Here is a 22,479-nt window from a genome sequence, read left to right as displayed (position 1 = left end):
GGAGTGTGTAGGATACAAAAGGAAGCCAGCTTGGCATTCCAGATTTTGCCCAGGAGGATTCACAAAGTAGAAAAGAAACAAGGGCTGGGGATCGAAGAGGTGGAGAGAGTTGAGGAGTTTTTGAGTCTGTTGCCTTGTTCCCAAGCTAAGTCACCCTGGACCCATCTGGGGACACTGATAATCTTTCTTACTTTTTAAGGCCCCTGGGAGAAGGTTAGGAGACATCCTGTTTCAGTATCTAACAACCTCACCATCAGGAAGCCCTTCCTTTTGTTCAATCTCCGAAACCTTCCTTTGAATTCCCTCTTGGTCTGCCCTCAGTGGAAATGGAGAATGTCTTTGAATAGTAACTCAGTGTATTCTTAAAGACTGATGTCAGTCGCCCCTTAGCCTCATGGAATGATTCTTGTTCCTCTAACCTTCCTCATGGGTGGCTCCAAATTCAATAAACATTTATGAAGCACTTACTGCATGCAAGGCACTGTGATGCTAAGTGCTGGGAATGGCAAGACGGAAAAAGCCAACAGGGTCTCTGCCCTTAAGGTGTGGTGGAAAGGGCTGTTTGAAGTCAGAAAAGACCTGGGTTGGAATCCTGCCTCTAATACTTTCTTATTTATAAAATGGGCATGATAACACTTGCCCTAGTGCCCTCTAAGGAAAGCTGTTTGTAAACCTTGCAGCACTATGTAAATAAATAAGAAGGATCAAATGAATACAGACCAGAAAGTGATAAAAGGGAGAGCGTGATCTATGTATGTTGAAAAGCCAGCACTTAGCACAGTGCTTTGCACACAGTAGGTGCTTAACAATTTTTTAAAAATGCATTCATGATCTCGCAAAAGGAAAGATGAAACCAAGTATTCTAGGAAAATTTGACAAAGGAGACATCAACTTTCATCTAGGCAGGAGAGGAGGGGACATCAGAAAAAACTTCATGGAAGCCTCTTGGCTAAGCCTGGAAGGAAGAGGATTTCAGCAGGTAAAGCTATGGAGGAAGTATATTTTAGGCATTAGGAACTGCTTTTGCAATTGCGTGGAGGTAGGAGAGATGAAGTGTGTGTGGGGGAGGAAGCTAGTTTTCCAGTTTGGAGCATGCAGAGGATCTTCAGAGCCTGGCTTAGGAGTTTGCATTTTACATTATAAGCACTAGGAGAAGCTCCTGAGGATTTTTGGGTAGGGGAATGATGACATCAGACATTTGCATTAAGATGATTTTGGCAGCTGTGTGAAGAATGGCAGAGGCTGGAGGTAGCTAGAGAGATGTCCTCTGAACCTGGAGCTGGGACGAAATTGGATTGCTGCTTTCCGAGTAGGAGGAGGATGGGGGATATATTTTTTTTGAGGGGGAGTGGGAGGGGCAGGCAGTGAAGATTGAGAGCTGAGGCCAATGATTCTAGCCTGACACCGGAGCTATACCAACATACTCTTAGTGGCCTAGGCCACTGCCCTTAAACTCTTCCCTCTGCCTACGGTTTTCCCCAGGGGTTGAGGGTTTGGGAGTGTCAGGGCCCATAAACACTGAGTAAGAGCCTTGGGAATGGGCTCTGCCTGAGGGTTTTCCAACCTGCTGGATTGGAAGCCTCCAGCCCACGTGGGCAGGTTAAATTGGTAACAACAGTCTCCCAAGCCAGCCCAGGTGAGCGCAGCCCCGGAAAAAAATGGTCACGCCCTTACAGGGCGGGTCTCCCCACTGCTTTTCCTACTGGCTGCAAAGGTGCTAAAACCACTTAAAAGGGACTTTGGCACCTCTGATGTTTGTAGATGCTCTTCTGCCACCCTGGAATTGCCCATTAGAAATTTCAAGTGTTTCAGGAAAGGGTTCTGTGTTTTCCCCATGCTCTGGTTCCTTGGGAAAAGAAGAGGGAGGAATTGGATTTCTATAGCCTAGAGAAGGGAAGATTGAAGAGCTGGAAGGAAAGGACTTAATAAGTCATATGCAGACACATGAATGGATCTTTCACTGAAGGCAAGACAAGAGTGAAGGGAACTTGGGGAAAAGAAGGCTTTAAGAAGGCTTAGGTGAGATGTTAGAAAGTTATCTCCTGATCGTGTGACCCTAGACTGTGTCATGGTGCCATATTTTCTGAGTTGCTTTGTGTCTCTGTCTCTACCCCAAAACAGCAGGACAGACTAGATGATCTTTTGTGGAACCTTCTAGCCCAAGCAGACCAAAATTCTGCTCTTGCCTCTTTTGGAGAATATAAGGGTTAGGAAGAGGGGGATGAAGATGGGGAAAGGCAGAGGTCTAAGATGGCAGCTGCCAGACTTTTTCTATGTCATGCTAGATCCAGCCTGCCTTCTACTGAGACACCTCACTTATCTCCTGATAGAAAACTATTTCTCTTCTTTGCATAAGCATCAAGACTCACTGGAAGTGGTGCCTCTGGAGAGAGTGGGGAGGGGAGGAGGGGAAGGAGGGGACTGTGGTTGACCTCACTTCCCACACGAAGACACTAGACATTTAGCAGGAAGCCTGGAGCCCGTCTTCCAACGGCTGAGTGGACAAGTGGCCTTCTATTCTAGAGGCGAGGGGGTACTCGGCTCCAATGACCTTTTCCCCTTCCTGTTGTTTTCTTTCCAGAAAGAGCATGGAGGGGAATGAGCATTTTTTTCTTCCTTTCACCAACTGATGTCAGGCAGCCCATGTGTTGAGACCCCAATGTGAAGATACCCCTTGAGGAGGAAACTTGAATCCTCTCTCCCTCGGGAGAGGAGAAGCCCTAGTCAATTTCCCAGCTTTTTTCACCACAAGAGAAAAAAGTCTGGATGTTCTTGGGTTTTCCCCTGGCTCACCCTGTGGTGAAGGGACTATTGGGAAATAGGAGAAGCTTATTCCAGCGGTCTTGGACCCTTTTGTGCAGATGGGGTCCCAATATGGGGCAGCTCTGCCCCTTTTCTGCCACCACATGCCAGTTTCATTTAACCTTTTCAGGATCAGGGAACCAGATTCAGCAGCCCTGTTTTGAGCGCGCCCCCCCCCCCAGCAGAGGCCCTGCTCTGTTAATTGTGCCAGAGTTTTCTGGGTGGCTGAGGAAGTCCAGAAGGGGAGGGATACCTCTCTGTAGTTGACTCCCTGGAGGCAGAAGGCTGCAGTTTTTTCCTCTGTAGACTTGGCGTCAATGAATGGAGCAACTCTTTCCTATATATAACCCTTTTTGTCTCCTTTTGTCTCTCACATGTGTTTCTTGATCTGTCTCCCTTTCTTTGTGTTCCTGTCTAATTTTATTTCCATTCTAGCACCTAGTGTCTTGTATATAGTAGGAACTTAATAAAGACTTGTTATTTGAATGGGTATCTTCCTCCTTTGGTCTCTTTCTCTGTAGTTGATTTTGTACATCCATTTCTTTATGTCTTTATGTCTCATTTTCTGTGTTTCTGACTCCCTTTGCCTTTTTTTGTATCTCTCTTTTTCTCTGTCTTGCAACCATCCACTGGAGTGTGGTGTGTGAGCAGAGGGGCTGCTTGTTCTCTTTCTCTCTGTGGGATTAACTCCAGATGTGGCAGAGAAGCCAGAGTGGGAAGGTTTTGATGAAGCACTTTTCCTTCCCCTGGTAGTACCCTCCCCCTCCCCCTTCCCTTCGAACAGCACCCCCCCCCACCTTCTGCCCCCTTAGTGGTTGGATTTTGTTCCAAGCCATAAAGCAGTGTGAGGTCAGCACTCCAGGAATTTGGAAGTGGGTATAAAATCCCCAGGAGCCCCAGGGCTGGTTAGTGAGAGGTGGTTGGGACTGGAGATCTGTGAGCAGCTGCTAGCTCTCATTTCTCAACAGATGTTTGTGCGTGGCCATAAGGGGCTACAGTCAGAGCAATAGCAACTTGGCAGGCAGAGAGGGGGTGCCTGCTCACCATGTTGTTGGGAATTGAGGTTGCGTAAGCTCTCCTTGCCGGGCATTTGCCTAACAGAGTGCTGAGCACACAGTAGGTGCTCTGTAATTAATTGCTGAATGAATGAATGGGGGAAAATGCTTGACAAATGAATGAGTTTTATTTGGAAGCAAAATAGAAAGCATTATTGTCCCTTTATATGAAACAACTGTGTATTTGCACCTGGAATCCTTTTAGAATTCAGAACTATACGGGGCTTCTTAACCTTTTTTGAACCCCCTTTGGCAGTTTGGGGAAGCCTATAACCCCTTCTCAGAATAATGTTTTTAAGTACATAAAATAAAATATGTAGGATTACAAAGGAAACTAATTATGTTGAAATAGGCTTATGACATTTTTAAGAAATAAATTCACAGACCTCAGAGTAAGGATCCCTCTGTAGAGAAGAATTAGAAATGGTCCAGAAGAGCAATGATTTGAGAGCTGGAGAGCCGCTACAAAAGGACAGACGGTAATAATTAGACCTTGTCAGTCACAGGATCCCAGTATGTAAGAACTGCAAAGGACCTGAGACAGTTTCCAAGCCTCTCATTTTACAGATGAGAAGGCTCAGGCCCAGAGAGGGGAAGCAGATGCATTGCCTAGTTTGCAAAGAGTGTGATGGGAATCACGTGACCAAGAAATGTGGAGTTGACAGAGACCTCTGTGGTCTGCTTTTCTATCTATCTGTCTGTCTGTCTGTTCATCTATCTGTCTGTCTGCTTGTCTGTCTGTATATCTGTCCACCTATCTATCTGGAGTCACATCTACAATATCCCCAACAACCAGTCATTCAGTCTCTGTCTGAAGACCTCCTGTGATAAGGAAATATCTTCCTGTTGGTAGTCCACTTCCTTTTTTGTATATCTTTGAAAATTGGGTATTTTTCCCAGAAAGTATTCTAAACCTTTTCTTTGCTTCTCAAGCCTCTGACCCCTCTGCCTTCCATCCCCTCCCCCCCACCCCTTAACTAAGGAATTTGTAAACTCTACTGAGAAAATTGAGATCATTCAACATGAATTCCCTCTTCTCCAGTTCTTTTCATCTAAAAAACCCCAAAACACCTCCTTGGCATCATCTCCTTTTTGCCAGTCTCTGACAAAGAGGTTGCATTTCTCTTTGCCAAGCCTGACCCCTTGCACCTACATTTGATCCCATCCCCTCCTGGCTACTCCACCAGTCTGAATCCTCAATTATCCCTGAAACATTCATCTTAACATTCTCACTATCAGTTGGTTCCTTCCTTATTGTTCAGCTGTTTCTCGTCCAACTATTCATAACTTCTTTTGGGGTTTTCATGGCAAAGATACTGGAGTGGTTTGCCACTTCCTTCTCCAGCTCATTTTACAGATGAGGAAACTGAGGCAAACAGGGTAAAATGACTTGCTTAGGGTCACACAGCTAGTGTGTCTGAGGCAGGATTTGGACTCAGAAAGATGAGTCTTCCTGACTGCAGGCCTAGCACTCTATCTACTGTCCCACTTAGCTGCCTGGTACCTTCCTTATTGCTTCAAATAGTCTAAATCTTCACCATCTTTGAAAAACTTTCAGTAGACCCACCGTATCCTCAAGCTATTGTCCTCTCTATATCTCTTTTCAGACAAACTCTTTGGAAAAATTGTCTGTTCTCTCTGACTCTACTTCCTCTCCTCTTCCCTTGCAGTCTGGCTTCTTACCTCATGATTTAATGGAAATTCCCCAAAAGTTACAAATCATCTTTTAGTTATCCGTCCTCCTTAATGTTAGTGCCTTCCCTCTGGGATTATCCTCAATTTACCTTGTATCTCATTTGTACATAGTTTGCATATTTGTTCTCGAATTAGACTGTGAACTCCTTGAGAGCAGAGACAATTAGTGTTATTATTATTTTTGGCTTTTTTTGTGTCCCCAGTGCCTGGAACATTGTAGGTGCTTAATACATGTTAGTTGACTGGTGGACTGAGTGATGGTCTTTTCTTAGTCCTTATTCTTTTTTGACTTCTCTCTCGCATTTGACACTGTTGACTGTTCTCTCTTCCTGGATTCTCTCTCCTTTCTGGTTGTGGTCGTTTTTCATTATTTTACTCTCTCTCTTGGTTCATTTCCTCCCTGGTCATTCTTTCTGAATCTCCTTTGTAGATTCATCAGCCACACCACACTCCCTAACTGTGGGTATTTCCCCAGCTTTGGTCCTAGGCTCTTTTCTTTTCTCCCACTACATTTTCTTTCTTGCTAACCTCATGAGTTCTCATGAATTTAACTATCATCTCTATCCAGATGACTCCCAGATTTATATATCCAGCCCCAGTCTCTCCCCTGAGCTTCAGTCCTACATCACCAATTGCCCATTGGCTATTTCAAACGGAACGTCTCAGAGATATCTTAAACTCAAAATGTGCCAAATTAAACTTGCTAGACCCCTTCCTTTTTCCAAACATATCTGTTTCTTTAGAAGGCACCATCATCCTTCCACTCTTCGTGGTTCATGATGTTGGCATTATCTTGGACTGTCCCTCACCCCCTATATCTAATCACTTGTCAAACCTTGCCATTTCTTAGTTTCCCAACAGCTCTTGAATCTGACACCTTCTCTTTACTCCCATAGTTACCACCTTTATTCAGGCCTTCATCGCCTCTTACCTATTATTGCACCAACCTCCTAATTGGTTCCCTCTCTATACTCCAGACCATTCTACACCCTGCTGCTAAAGTAATATTCCTTAAATACAGACCTTACCACGTGACTTTTCTGCTTAATCAACTCCAGCAGCTTCTTCTTGCCCCTAGGACAAAATGTAAACTCCCTGTTTAGCTTTCAAAACCCTGTACAACTTGGACATTATTCTCCCTCCTGTGTTCTGTGATCCAGACAAACTGGCCTTCTTTTTATTCCATAAATTCCCTTTTCCATTTCCGTGCCTTTGTACTGGTGATTCTCTATGCCTGGAATGTACTCCCTCTTTATTATTTGTAAAGTCCCAGGCACATAGTAGGTGCTTAATAAATGCGTGCCCCCTCCCCCCTTACCTTCACCTCAGAGTTCCTTTCTTCCTTCAAGATCTAGATTAAACATTATCTTTTTCATGAAGTCTTCCTGATCTTCCTAAATGCTAGTGCCCTTCCTCCCAAAGTGTTTTATGTTCAACTACTTTGTATGTATTTATATTGACTAACTTTAAATTTCTGATGTACATAGTTTAAAAAATATATATGTATATATATATATACACATACATATACATATATATATATATACACATACATATACATATATATACACATACATATACATATATATATATATATATTTTTTTTTTAGCCAATCAGGGTTAAGTGACTGTGTGACCTTGTCACACAGCTACTGTCTGAGGCTGAATTTGAACTCAGTTCCTCCTGACTCCAGGGCTGACATTCTATCCATTGTGCTACCTAGCTGCCCCATGTATGTAGTTTTACATGTATGTGTTACTTCTTTCATTAGAATATGAGCTCTTTGCCAATAGCAGTTGTATCATTCTTTGTGCTTGTATCCCCATGCCTAGCACAGCATTGGGCACGTAGTAGGTGCTTAAAAAGTACTTGTTGATTGACGGACAATGTTTAGCTGAAAACTAACAGGCTGTAACTTCATCTTTGGTAGCTGATCTTTTGAACCCAACAACAGAACTTGACATTTATCTCTAAGAGAATGCAAAGTCCAAGGCAGGAACTAGAGACTTTGTGTCTTTCTCAGAGGCAGCTAGGTGGGGGGAGTGGATTATGGAGCCTGGAGTCATCTTCCTGAGTTCAAATCCAGCCTCAGACACTTCCTAGCTGTGTGACCCTGGGCAAGTCACTTCACCCTGTTGGCCTCAGTTTCCTCATCTATAAAATGAGCTGGAGAAGGAAATGGCAAACCACTGCAGTAGCTTTGCCAAGAAAACCCCCAATGGGGTCAAGAAGAGTTAGACACAACTGAAAAGTGACTAAACAACAACAAACAACAATAATATTCATAAGTATTTGTTGAATTGACTTACAGCTTTATTCAGTTTCATCTTGTTAACTTCGTCCTGCCTGTCCAGTCTATCAAGATAGTGCTGGTTCTATACTCTGCCACTCAATACGCTAGCTGTTCCTCCCAGAGACTTGTTACCTGCAAATTTTATAAGCGCACTATCTCTGCCTTCATTAAAGTCATTTATAAAAATGTTGACCAGAATAGGGTCAAGGACAGAACTCCCTCAAAGACCTCCTTCTTAGCTGACATTGATTCTCATGATCAAAAGCTATTGTCATGAATACTGAGGTCAAACACAGACCTGGGCACCAAACCCTGAAATACTAGGATGCTTAAGTGCCCCTTTGGCATTTGAGCTGGCTAAGTTTCGGATAAAATCAAAAGAATTCCTACTTTTTCCAGGGGGTAGTAACTTATGGCATTCTGTACTCTATTGGTTTGAATATCACAGCATTTCTTCCTCTGAAATCTAGCCATATAAAACTGGAGACTTGCCTTTAATTGGTATTATTTTTCAGCATACAATTATATTTTTCATCCTAGGAAATCTCATTTTAAGGTTGCAACCTATATCCAGGGGAGGCATATTTTTGGATCATTGTGGTAGATGGAATTCAAAGTTTCTAAGGGACAGAGAGTGTGAAGTCAGGGAAGACAACCATGCCCTTCCATGGCATGCCCTTGGGAGCCCGAGTAGCAGAAGTCTGGAAAGGAGAAACCTGGCTCTGACTCAGTGTGGTATTTCCTGTGGTCCTATGAGGGCTGAATGCTAGACCAGGATGGGTGGGGGACCCTTGAGTTAGATCTGAACACAAAACCTTCTCTCTGATCACTGTGAAGATCACTGCAGTCAGGCAAGGCTTCACGGAATCTTCACCTTCTGCAGGAAGCTTTCCCTGATTGCTCTGGCCCATGCTGATATCTTCCGTGTCTGCACACCTTCAGCACTTTCAGTCAGCACTGCACATTTGACTGTTCACTCAATCTCAGGCTCATGTAGGTTGGTCTTGTGCAGTTAAATAGATAGAACCTTTAGTGGAAAATTAGAGAAAGCATGGCAGAGTGGAGACAACTTATTCAGTTCTAGTCCTGGCTTTTCTGCCTAGGAGCTGTGTGACAGCAGGCTAGTCACTCCATTCCTCTGGGACTCATTTCCCTCATCTATTAAATGAAGCGATTAGTTTAGATGACTGGGAGGGGAGGGACCTTCTCATGATCAAAAGTTATTGTCATGAACATTGAAGTGGTTTTACTTCAAATGCCTGATAGAATGGTGCAGTCAGTGAAAGGCTATATGAGCTTAGAGCTAAGAGATAAAGTTGAGAAGTAAAATTCTTTTTTTAGTAAAAGAAGGCTTCCAAGAGAAGATGGACTGAAGTTGGTCCTTGAAAAATATTTAGGATTTAGGTCAGTAGATGGAAGGCAGGAGAAATTATTGAGCAGAACACCTAAATTTTGAACAACATTTAAGAATGTTTAAGAATTAAGAACAGCAGTTGGGGAAAAGATAAAATATATATTTTAAAAAAGAATTAAGAACATTTAAGAATGTTGTTTAAGAATTAAGAGCAACAGTTGGGGAAAAGATAAAATATATATTTAAAAAAAGAATTAAGAACATTTAAGAATGTTGTTTAAAATTAAGAACAACAGTTGGGGAAAAGATAAAGCCTACTTAAAAAAAGAATTAAGAACACTATTTAAGAATGTTGTTTAAGAATTAAGAACAACATTTAAGAAGAATGAAGAATGTTGAAGAATTCAGAAGATTGTGTCCCAGCGTTCTCTCTCCACTGGGCTTCTGATCTCACCGCCCCAGAAGGCCTTATCCTACAAAGCAGGAAAGCATAGGAGAACACACCCAAAACCATAGCAGTCCTACGAGTCTTTTCTATCCAGTGTATGTTCAGATAGTTGGACTGGTTGAGAATGCTTCTCTTTGCTGACAAGTCAATTGTCTTTCCTCAGCTATGCTAATAAAACAAAAATGATGAAGAAACTTTGTCCTTATAGTGTTGTTGTTTTTTTTTAAGGCAATTTGGGTTAAGTGACTTGCCCAGGGTCACACAGCTAGTCAAGTGTTTGGTCTGAGGCTGGATTTGAACTCAGGTCCTCCTGACTTCAGGGCTGGTGCTCTATCCACTGTGCCATCTAGCTGCCCCTATTGTTTTGTTTTGTTTTGTTTTGTTTTTTAAGAGCCCTGCCTACATGTTGCAGGCCTATGGTAGGATTATATTACCAGCCATGCCTTTCAAATCTCACCCTGAGAAACAAAGCCTTAATTCCCATCCTCAGTACTTGACCTCTCACCACTAGAACCTTAACCCTTTTTCGTAGTATTTAGTCCTCATCCCTAATCCTTAGTCCCTAGGACCCTGGCCTTTCATCTTTATTATCTATTTCTTTACCCGTAGTACTCAGCCTCTAACCCCTGGTCGTATTGATCTCTCACCCTTAGTACTTAGCCGCTATCCCTAGCACATTTGCCTTTTATGCCCAATGTTTAAGCCTTTAGTCCTTGTCTGTCCCCATCTCTCCCTCCCAGGCACACAGATACCCAACCCCCCCCCCCCCCCCCGACAGTGACTGCCCTTGTCTCCCCCAAGGCTATGGTCTGGAATTATGGAGTCAGCAGATTTAGAGCTAGAAGGGACACTGGATCATCCAGTTTTATGAATGAGGAAACTGAGGTCAAGAGAGGTTAAGTGATTTTATCAGGCAGTTAGGTGGTATAGTGGATAGAGTTCTGGACCCGAAGTGGGGAGAACTGAGTTCAAATGTGACCTCAGATATTATGTGACTGTAGGCAAGTCACTTTAACCTCTCTTGGCCTCGATTTTCCTCATCTGTAAAATGAGGATAATAATAGCTAATAATAGCACCCTCCTCTTTCTCGAATTAGATAACATATATAAAACACTCGGCAAACCATAAGTGCTACGTTAATGCTGTGTAATTATCATCATCTTCAGAATAATAGCTAGCATTGATATAGCACTTTAAAGTTTTTAAAACATTATCTCATTTTATCCTCAGAACAACCCTGAGAGGTAGGTACTATTATTAGCCTCTTCTTAAAGATGAGAAAACTTAGAGATCAAAAAGCCTCAGATAGAGGTTAAGTGACTTGCCCAGGGTCACACAGCTAGTAAACGTCAGAAGCCAGATGCTTGCACTCAAGTGTTCTTGACTCCAGATCTAGAACTCCATTTACTATACCACCTACCTACCTCATTATAGTATTTATAGAGTCAAGGGACCTTAATTAGAAAGGCCAGATACATCGAGTGAGAGAAAATTTGTATAAATAAAAATTATACTTCTAGCTCTATTTTCTTTGCCTTATGGATAAAAAAAATGCACTGCTTCAATGGATATTTCTTGGGTCTTCTAATGTTAAAGATTGACTAGTCTAAAGCCTTCACTTTAAAGCTGAGGGTACTTGGGTCCACGGAAGGAAAATGTCTTGTGTGAGGTCACATAGGTAGGTAGTGAGCAGCAGAGAATTATGGGATTCATTGGATTAAAAACAGAAAGGGACCTTAGAGATCACCTAATCTGACTCCTTTATTTTACAAGTGGGGAAACTGAGGTCCAGAGATGCCAAATAAACCCTCTTTCTATTGTTGTTGCTCAGTTATGTATGACTCCCTGTGACCCTATTTGGTGTTTTCTTGGCAAAGATACCAGAGTGGTTTGCCATTTCCTTCACCAGCTCATTTTCAGATGAGGAAATTGAGATTAACAGGGTTAAGTGACTTGTTCAGGGTCATACAGCTAGTAAGCATCTGAGGCTGGATTTGAACTCAGGTGCTCCTGACTCCAGGGCTGGTGCTCTATCCACTGTGCCACCTAGCCAATCTTTCTCCTATGCTACAATTGATACCTGATACCCTGGAGGAACTTCATCAGACAAAATCCATTCATTGCTGGAAAGAGAAGAACCTGAGATTGGAGGCATCCTGAAACAGATGCAAAAGCAAATGCTCTCAAGTCAGAGGTTGTGGGTCATTCGTTCAGTCATGTCTAACTCTAGGTGACCCTGTGGACTTAGCCCATGGGGTTTTCTTGGCAGAAATGGTGGTTTGCATTTCCTTTTCCAGCTCATTTTACAGATGAGGAAACCGAGGCAAACAGGGTGACATAACTTGCCCAAGGTCACGCAGCTAGTAAGTATCTGATGCCAGATTTGAACTCAGGTCTTCCTGACTCCAGGACTCTACTGCACTCCCTAGCTGCCTTAGAAGTCAGAGGATGTGGGTTCAAATCCCACCTCTGATACTTGTTACCTGTATGACCTTGGGCAAATCATTTAACCTCTCTAGGTCTCAGTTTCCTCATCTGTAAAAAGAGAACATTGGGCAAGATGGCCTCTGAGGTCATTTCTGGCTTTCTTCCCCTTTCTGGTGGGCAGTGGTGACCTTGACATCTCTCATTGTTAGAGAAACAGCTGGAGACCCTTGGAAAGGAAACACCTGGATGAGGCAGGGGGGCTCTTTGTGGGACTGTGAACCTTGGAGGGGGGATACGGGTGGAGTCCTGCACTCATTGGTGGGTCATTGTGTTTCTGCAGGTGGGTGTGGTGATGATCAGATGTTTATTTAAGATCCAAGTTCCCATTTGGCCTCTGTGCTTTTTGAAGATTTTGTATTGTTTAAGTAACGCCTCTGGAGGGTATTTGTGGAGCACCCAGATGCAGGGTATTATGGGTTTTATATCTGGGGCGGTTGCTTTCACTTACTCTGACACCCTAGCCAAGGATATGGTCCTAACCCAGAGCAGAGGATTGGAATGAAGGCCTGGATGGGCTAACCTTGCTCCCAAATCAGGACTACCATGTACTGATTTAGTTTAGTCCAGTGACTCCCAAACTTTTTGAGGATATTGACCCACCCACCCCTTTTAAAATAAAAAAAAAATTGTGGACTTTATGTGATAGGAGTTGTATAATTGCTATTTATTGTGAAAATGCATGGTGAAAACACTGAGAAACTCAGTAATGTTTAAATGAATTTGTGTTTTAGTAATTACAACAGCGCAATACATTTAAAAAATAGTTGCAAGAAAGGGCCAAGATCCCCGTTTTTATATAGCCTGAGAACTAAGAATGGGCTTTTTCCATATTTTAAAATAAAGTTTTATTTTATTTAAAATGTAAACTGTATTCTTTGCTGGCTTGGCCTGGCCTTTCCCTGAATCAATCAATCAACCTACCTATGGCTCAATGGAGAGAGCCCTGGGCCTGGAGTCAGAAAGACCTGAGTTCAAATTCGGCCTCATCTTAGCTTCATCTCCCCCCTCCCACTGTAAGCTGCTGGCGTCACAAATACCCTTTATTGCCTGTTTAACGTTTTCTGTTCCCAAGGATCCCACAGTGCTTTGCCATCTGCCCCTCCAGCCCACCTAGGAAGACAGCCAATATCATCATGTCCCTGATATCCTCAGGAAGGGGTTAGATGTAGAATGAGGCACAGAGGAGTTTACTCTGGAGTGGACAAGCTTGGGGCCTTCAGAACCTCCAAGTTGAGCCTGGGTGGGTGGGTGGGGGGAGGCAGGGAAGCTTTTCTATGTTGTATTGTTACTGTAATGAAAAGTAATGTTATGTCTTTTACAAGGATATTGCTGCATAGGGAAATTCACATCTAAAATAAAAATTTGCTAGTTTTATTTGTTATAATGAAAGAATGAGTTATTCACATTTTGAAAAGAAAAAAACATGGTCAATCTTTTTCAATGACGTTGGAAACTCTGGTTTCTGTCTTTGGTTGATCAGCCTGGGGTTAAGTATCTGCCTGACCCCAGGCCAGCTGGAAAACTGAGCACAGAACCCAGGATTCCTAGCTTCCATCCCCGGGTTCCAGCTGCTAAGCAACACTCCTCTGATCTCTTTGTACTTAAGACTCCGTGGCCAGCCCAGTGTCAATTTGACTGATGGTCATAGGGAAGTGAGAGATTATATAGGTTTAGGGTTGGAAGGGACTTTAGGTGTTAGCAAGTCAAACACTGAAGCTAAGTCTGAGAGGTTAAGTGAGTTGCCCAGGGATAGGTAGCTAGTAAAGGTCTGAAGCAGGATTTAAACCCGTTTCCTCGAGTTCAAAGCCAGTATTCCATCCACATTCCATGCTGACTCAGAGAGCTGCTGTGTGCAGTGGGGGAATTAAGGTGAACCTGAATTACTCTTTTACCTTTTGACTTAATATTGTAAAGTTATTCTGGGTATCTTAGATAGTGGGTTTGAATCTTGACTCTCCAGTTTACTTCCTGTGACCTTGGGTGAGACACTTAACCTGTCCAGGCTTTGGTTTCCTATCTTGTAATGATAATAGCAGCAAACGTTTACAGGGGCATCTGGGTGGGGCAGTAGGTGGAATGCCTAGCCTGGAGTCATCTCCCTGAGTTTAAATCCAGCCTCAGATGCTTACTAGCTGTGAGACCCTAGGCAAGTCACTTCACTCTGTTTGCCTCAGTTTCCTCATCTGTAAAATGAGCTAGAGAAGGAAATGGCAAACCACTCCAGACTCTGCCAGGAAAACCCTAAATGGGGTCATAAAGAATCAGACACAACTGAAAATGACTCAATTAACAACAAAAGCATTTACAAAGTGCTTTAAGGTTTGCTAAGTAGTTTACGCATGTTGTCTTATTTGATTTTCATAGTATCCCTATGAAGTAGGTGCTATTATTATCATCCCCATTTTACAGATGAGGAAACTGAGGCTGAGATAGGTTAAGTGACTTGTATAGCATCACACAGCTAGTGTCAGAAGCGGCATTCAAACTTAGGTCTTCCTGAGTCCAGCTCAGGAATGAAATGAAAAATGAAGGGATCATGGTGTCAAACTCAAGTTGAAAAGGATCCCTGCTGCATATTAAGTTGAGAAACCAAGAATTAATGTTATTTGTGTTGGATTGTATTTTTATTTATTTATTTATTTTGTATCTTATTTATTTTGCGAAACATATCCCAGTCCCGTTTTAATCTGGTCCTCGCAGCTCACTGAGAGTTACGGGGCCCTTGACCTAGAAGATCTCTAAGGGTCTTTACCACTCTAATGTTACGACCTCTTAGATGAGTTGCTGTTGCATGTGTAAGACTTATGAGCTCCTTAGGGGCCAGGCCACTTGTCTAGCTTGGTACACTCATATCTATGTAGGTTTTGTTGCTGAGGGCTCTAAGGATGGGCTGAACCTCACTGGGCTGACTGGGCCTCATAACTCTGAGATGACCTGGGTTCATGCTCAAGAGAGACAATGGGGAAGAGTCAGTTCCCAGAGTGTTTGGGAGGTGGCCTGATGTGTTAGACGTACTACCTGGGCTAGAAGACCTGGGTTCTAGTCCCAGTTTTATTTCTTCCTAGTTGAGTGACCTTGAATGGGTCTCTCTGAAATTTGGTTTCTCTCAGGGTTGTGGTGAGAATCAGTGGGGATATAAACACACTTTATAAAAACATGAAGTGCTTTGTACATGTCAAAGATTGCCATGATTATTTTTTTTTCAATGCTCTAATCCTCACTTGGGCAAACAAGGTTGCTGTGGCCTTGCTTTCTGATCTGTCCCCAGGACTCTGTACCTGAGGGGAAGTGGGCAATGTTTGCAGCAGGGTAGGGTGCAGGCTGGAGAGGGGAGGCTGAAGAGTCTTAGAGAAAGCCAAGCCAAGCTAGTTGGGCCTTTACCTCATGTTATTTTTCTCTTTCAGAGACTTCAGCACCCTCAGAAAAGAAAACATTTATGAAAACAACAAGCTGGTAAGTGCTATATTCCTCCATCTCTATCTATTCTTCTGTCCTCACTCTTGCTTTCTGTGACCCGGCTTTGTCCCCTTGCAGCATTTTCATGGCGGGAGAAGGGTATCTCTCACTCCTTAGTTCTGCGTAGCTGAGGTCAGATTGAATCTTGGAGCCTGAGACACCTTCCCATCTCGGTTCATATTCTTACTCAGACAACTGGCGCCCTTTAGGTTTCCCTTCCGTTTCCAGTTCCCCCACTAGTCCTTTATGTCTTTAAGGAAGTTGTGAATCTGCCTATATATTGGTCACACCCGGTTTTCTAAACCACCTCCCTTTTTTTTTTAAGGAGACTTCTGAGGGGCTTTGTTATCTCATGGGGAATTGTTGCCATGATTGCACATAAGCCAGCTGAGGCTGAGAAAGGTGCTTCTGAACTAACAAATGAAGTCAGAGTCAGAGCTCCTGCCTATAAGTGTCTGAAAATTTTTTTTTTAACAGCTCTCTCTCAGAAGACAAACAGACTCTCACCCCAGCCTCATGTCACAGACTGCTTGGGTTGTTAATCTTTCCTGCCCCTCATTCCTCTCAGCCTGTTTCCCTCTGTTTAGGTGCCAGCCAGACTTTCCAGTTCCCCCGGAGTTCCTGAGGGTGGGGAGGGTTCCGGTGAGGTGGTATTGGGGTTGAATCAGGGGAAGCAGGTGGGAGAAAGGAATGGGCTTCCTTGGGAGCAGCCTCTCCTCTGGCCTAGGCTGCCGCAGAAGCTCAGACCACCCATCTGCTGGGAGCGTGGGCTGACTCCAGAGAGAGCCAGTGTCAGGTCTGATGGACTTCAGCTGCTCCTCTCTCCAGGACAGATCTGGCCTGAGCTGACCCAGAGCCAGAGCAGGCCTGGGACATGGACCTCTCTCCCACTCCTCAACCTTTATTCCTTTCAGTGACCAAAGACATTGTTTACTCTCTTTCCTTACCAACACCCCATACCTTCCCTCACCTTTATCAGCTGGCTGACTCCTTATTCTCCTTCTCCTTCTCCTCCTCTTACTCCTTCTCACCTTTCTTCTCCTTCTTCTTCTCCTTCTTCTTCTTCTTCTTCTTCTTCTTCTTCTTCTTCTTCTTCTTCTTCTTCTTCTTCTTCTTCTTCTTCTTCTCCTCCTTCTTCTTCTTTTTCTTCTTTCTTCTTCTCCCTAGGTTTTATGAATCTCTTACCAGAGACTCTGGTCAATGGTGCTTCCCAGGATGACCCTACAGAAAATGATCAACAAACCACATGTGGATACAAATTATAGACTCACAGAGCATTTTGCAGATGAGAAAACAGGCCTAGAGACACCCAGTGACTTGCCCAACATTATGGTAGCGATAAATAAGGAACTGGGATTTCTGCTCAGGATCTCTGACCCCAAACTCCGCTCTCTTCACTGTTATATTGCTTCCCTGTCCTATGTGAATGCTTGTAATTAATAGTGCTCATGGGGAGCTATAAACAGAGTTTTACTCAGGCTCTTTTTCTCTTTCATGGGTATTTCCCCATTCCCTGATGTAGTGTTCTGGCTTTTGGTTACATAGCTTCTTCTTTTTTCTTTCTCACTATATATATATGGAAAAGAAAAGCAAATGAACTTGAGTCTAGGACATCAGAGCCTGAGACTTCCAGTGGCATTATGGAGAATGTGGGGAGCAGTGGAGAAAAAGGGGAGAATGTGGGAGAGGAGATTAGGTGGGGGGGGAGGCATAGGGCAGGAGTTGGGTGATGATCAGGGAATGAGGACAGAGGATTAAGGGGAGGTGGGCAAGGACAGTGGAGGTAGGAGAGAAAGGTAAACAAGGCCCCACCTTTAATAAATAATCTTTGCAGGACTGGCTTAGCTCCTCAGAACTCTGGCGCTGTTTTGTCATCATCTTTGGGATGGGAAGAAAGAAGATCATGCCCAGGCTCCATTTCTTCATCCTTATTCCCTTTACCTCCTTATGTAATCTCTTTCTCTGTACTCGGACTTATGCCTTATCTGGGTCTCTGGTTGCTTTTCCAATCTCTCCCCAGCAAGAGTTCTAGGCAACACCAGCTCTTTGGGTCAAGTCTGGAAATTTCCTTTGTTTCCCACTGGACGGATCAGCTGTCTTTGGAACACTGTGGCCTGATAGTTTCAGGAAGGAGTCCAGAGACTGGAGGGTATCTGGTATGCTGAAGGTGGGTGGGGAGAGAGAGCTTCAATGTCTAGTGTAGGGGCATAAGTCTGGGTTCAGGATGAAACCTGCTTGATCATGCAGGTAACAACATCTATTAAGCACTTACTTTGTGCTAGGCACTGTGCTAAGCACTAGTCCTTGCTTTCAAGGAAAGAGAGAGAGATCTCGGGGATGACCCACTTAGTTCTCCCTACTGAGTTGACTTGCTTGACGTCTCTTGCCTTTGAAGCTGACTAAGTAGTCAGTCTGGTGGATGACAGCATCTGTGTCTCTCCAGCCTGTCCTATTCTTCCTCCTGCCTTTCTTTCCTTCTCACACACCTCAGTGCCTTCTAATCTGTGTCTTTCTCCCATCACTCCAGTTATGAGAACATAATTCATTCTCTGTGTGCACTGGGTAGCTCCAGAAAGGGGTGTGGGGAGGAGTGTAGAGTGGGATTAGGGAGGGAGTGAGGGAGACGTTGGGTCATTTTTGTTGTATGGTGCTGTTTGACATGGTTGCTTTGTGAGTGAGAAGGCTCTCTTGGGGTTATTGGGAGCATGCATCTCCCTCTTTCAGAGAAGCTATTCTGGGTAATTACTGACCATATAAGGATTCGTGTTGAGAAAGAATGTGTCTTTAGCCCAGTGCCAAAAAAAGAGCTGTTAGGACATTGATCTGTGTTTGTCAAATCACTGAAAGAGCCAAAAAAAAAAATCAGGGGACCTTTGGGGAAATTCTTCTTTAATTTCTAGCCCTGCACTTTCTTTCATAACCAAATTATCCAACGTTAAGCCAAAAATGTCTAAAACTCTCAGGTCATGTTGTCCGTAAGATCAAGACTGGTGCTAGATAATATTAATAGCTCTTCTTGTCGTCTTTCCCTTTCCCATCTGTTTGGAATTGTTTAGAAATTTACCTGCCTGCATTTGAGGGGCAGACTCCTGATGGTCCCTTTCACTGTCAGGTGTTATGATGATATGGTTGTAGACTTGACTGTGATGTCATTGATCTAGGGAATTCCCAGATGAGAAAACTGCACCCCCTCCCCCATGGACAATGCAAAATCATGTATCACAAAGCTTTGATGTGATGTGTTATGGACACTAAGTCCTGTAGATTTGTGGAAGAAAGATCATGGCAGGCTGAGGCAATTGAGGAAAGCTTGTATAGAATTATAGCTCATTAGTGCTGGGAGGTTGTAAGTCTTGGAAGCAAGAGTAGGTAGAGAGGAGAATGAGGCAGGGATGGCATATTCTTTTGCCCAACTTCAGCCATTGGGCCCGAAGTACCCTGAGGGGTAGTCACCTGTCTCACCTAATAGGTGTCTTATGCCTTTGTCCTTCTTCCCATCTGTTACAGGCATTCCAGGTGGCTGAGGAGCAGCTAGGGATACCAGCCCTGTTGGATGCAGAAGATATGGTGGCTCTCAAGGTGCCAGATCGATTGAGCATTCTGACTTATGTCTCCCAGTATTACAATTATTTCCACGGCCGGTCGCCCAGTGAGTAGTCAGTCCACTCTCACCTTCTTCCTCAGTGCCTTTCCCATAGCCATTGGGCAGGGCTGCTCTTTTTCTTGTTTTGAGAGAAACCCTAGGGAGGAAGAGTTTTTTAATTCAACCTTCTCTCGCCTCAACAATTTTCCTAAATCCCATGTAAGATGGGACTTATAGAGGACTTAGTAGGAAAATGTCTATTTTAGATATATAAAGACATTCCTGGTGAATGGCATGGATAGATGGGATATGGGATCTGCCTCACCTCTGTGGAAAGGAGGAATAAGGTCATGCTGGTACCTCCAAATGGCCGAGTTGATAAAAGGGAAATTCAGGTCCAGGACTGAGGCTGGATGATATTTCCTTCAGTCTCCTCCAATCTCAATCCTATCTCATTATTCATGACTCCAATTGGGGTTTTCTTGGAAAAGATACTGGAGTGATTTTCCATTTCCTTCTCCAGCTCATTTTCCACATGAGGAAACTGAGGTAAACAGGGCTAAGTGACTTGCTTAGGGTCACACAGCTAGTAAGTGTCTGAGGCCAGATTTGAACTCAGGAAGATGTGTCTTCCTGACTCCAGGCCTGGCCCTTTGTCCACTGTACCACCTAGCTGCAGTTAATTCTAACTGGGTTAGAACTATATCTGTTTGTCATCCCTCAATAGCTCTAGTGTAGGGGTATGAGTATGGGTTCAGATTGAAACCAGCCTCTCTGATCATGCAGGCAGCAAACATTTATTAAGCATTTACTGCGTACCAGGCACTGTGTTAAGCACCAGAGATACAAATATAAGCAAAAGGAAAGACAGACCCTGTCCTCAAGGAGCTCACAATGTAGCGGATAGACTCTATCCATAGACTTCCAGGGATGGGGGGCTTTCTATTGTATTTCTATTGGCAGCTCTTTGGGTTTTTCAGATAGTGAGTAACTTCCAACATTGGTCATAGCTCTGCTCTCTGGGGCCAAGCAGATGAAGTCCAATCCATTCTTCAGTTATAGAAGCTCCAGTTTCTCTACTTGAAACAAGAGTGCACAAAACATCCTTCTCCTTGTTTATCATCCCATTTAAACAATGAATGAATTGTCCAGTTCTTTGCCTCCCTCCCTCCCTCCCTCCCTCTTTCTCTCCCTCTTTCTCTCTCTCTCTCTCTCTCTCTCTCTCTCTCTCTCTCTCTCTCTCTCTCTCTCTCTCTTTCTCTCTCTCTGTCTCTCTCTCCCTGTCTCTCTCTCCCTGTCTCTCTCTCTCTGGTTTGTAAACAGTTAATTTAAAAAATGACAACAGCCACCACAATGGTAGCTAGGTGATGCAGTGGATAGAACTCTGGAACTTCAGCCAGGAAGACCTAAGCTCAAATCCAGCTCTAGACACCCACCAGCTTCATGACCCTGGACAAGTCATCAACCCCTGTCTGCCTCAGTTTCATGAGCTAATAATTGTGATAGCAATAACAATAGCTAACATTCATATAGTGCTTTCTACGCACCAGGCAGCGTGCCAAGTGCTTTACTATTATCTCATTTGACCCTGAAACCCTGACTTCCCTCTCTCTTACTGAAAGGAATGCGTGTATCCTATACGACAGGTACTCAAGCAACTACACTGTGTAGTGGGGAGAGTGCTAGACTTGGTTGGAGTCAGGAAGATCAGAGTTCGGATTCTGCCTCAGACATTAATATTAACTATGCAAACATGTCTCTTATAGGTCACTTAACCTGTCTCAGTCTTAGTTTCCTATCTGTAAAATGGGGGTAATAATAGGGCCTGTTTCACAAGGCTGCTGTGAAGATCAACTCAGAAAACATATGTAAAAGCAGTTGGCAGAACTTAGAGAGCTATATATATATTTATTGTTGGTGTTATAGTGCTAATGGAGCTTGTGGCTGTATTGGGGACATGAAAAGTTTGCTTCAGGTACTTTAGATACAATTCCTTCAAGACCCAGCTGTGAAAGCCTTTTTGCTGGCTCCTTTGCATTTTAACAGGGAGATCTAGTCTAACTCAGGGACAGGGGGGTGTTAGAACAGGGTGCGTGTTCTGAATAGGGCATGTAAGGGGTGCCTGGCAGGTAGGGCCATGGTCTCAGAACAAGGCAGATCAGAGTCCTCAGGCCCCCCTCTTCCCAAGTAGCATGACCTTTTCCAAAGCTTCTACTTCATCCACTATTGTGCTCCACTCACCCATGATTTCCTCTCCAGCTCTGCTGGGCTCAGCCTTTTATTAACATCTCCCTCCTCCCTGCCTCCCTTTGCCACATTCCTAATCTGAGGTTTAGAAATTCCCGTTCAAAACTCATAGTGACTCTGGGAATTGTGCCAGCCTCTGTGTTCCCTCCTCCCTCCGTTTTCTTTTAGTCTCTTTTTCTCCCCCTTTACCCCCACTTTTCCAGCCCTGAGGAAATCTATTTTTCTTTATTCTAGTGAAATAGAAAAATCCCCTCTTGGGGACCTCTATGACCCATTGTGTGTTTTCACTGTTGTGGAGATGTAGACCAAAGGCCCTCCCTCTGCAGACAGTTCTGTGTTATCCAAGCTCTAAGGCCCCCGTCCTCTGGTCCTATAATTGTAGACTGTGGTGCGTTAGATAGGACACTGGTGTTGGGAGTCAGCGAAGACTTGGGTTCATTTTCCACCTTAGAAGCTTACGAGCTGTGCAACTTCGGGCAACTCACTTAGTTTTGGGTTTTGTTTTTTTTTTGGTCTTCTGTTTCCTTATCTGTAAAATGATGGGAGGGAGTGGATTGGAACTCAGTGGCCCTCAGGTCCCTTCAGACTCTGAATCTGTGATCCTTTATGATCTTCTGTGATCCTTCCTAGGGCCTGATCTTTGCTAGACCACCAAGAGCTGACTTGAGAAGATTTGAAGCTGAGCCTTTGGGGCTTGGGGGAGGGAGAGCAGAATCACAGTCTGATTGTTTGGTCCAGGCTAAGGGGGCTTTATGCAATCCCCTTGTTGGTTGCTACACTCCATCAATGCAATGGGAATTCCCCATTCCCCTAGGAAATGTTTGTGAGAAGCATCTTGCCCGATGGAAAGGACATTGGCTTTGGAGTCCAAAGACTTTTCATGGAATCGTAGCTATTGTGCTTATTCCTATATCACCTGGGTCTAGTGTTTACTATTTGGCTTACTTTGCCTCAGTGATCCTAGAAAATGAGTTAGGTTAGATGACCTCTATGTTCCTTTATAGCTCTGAATGTTGATTAAACTCCTGAATGTCTATCTTGCCCTTCTGTCCTTTGC

General features: G+C 43.8%; 1 protein-coding gene across 4 annotated transcripts in view; it reads left to right on the top strand.

Moving 5' to 3' along the window:
• Positions 1-22,479, top strand: part of MICALL2 (MICAL like 2) — a 61,712-nt gene that overhangs the window by 5,376 nt on the left and 33,857 nt on the right. For 3 of the 4 annotated variants that reach the window (XM_020978706.2, XM_020978704.2, XM_020978703.2), the window contains exons 2-3: positions 15,541-15,589; positions 19,100-19,241. In XM_020978706.2, coding sequence (XP_020834365.1) covers positions 15,541-15,589; positions 19,100-19,241 — 191 coding nt within the window. Of the gene's footprint in view, positions 1-15,540; positions 15,590-19,099; positions 19,242-22,479 lie in introns of those variants that run through there. The other variant, XM_078152920.1, reaches the window with a different exon arrangement.

Source organism: Phascolarctos cinereus, unplaced genomic scaffold, assembly GCF_003287225.1.
Source record: "Phascolarctos cinereus isolate Bilbo 61053 unplaced genomic scaffold, phaCin_HiC Scaffold_4;HRSCAF=312, whole genome shotgun sequence".
NCBI classification, from domain to species: domain Eukaryota; kingdom Metazoa; phylum Chordata; class Mammalia; order Diprotodontia; family Phascolarctidae; genus Phascolarctos; species Phascolarctos cinereus.
Note: the sequence above shows the minus strand (reverse complement) of the source record. Positions and strands in the feature narration are given on the sequence as shown.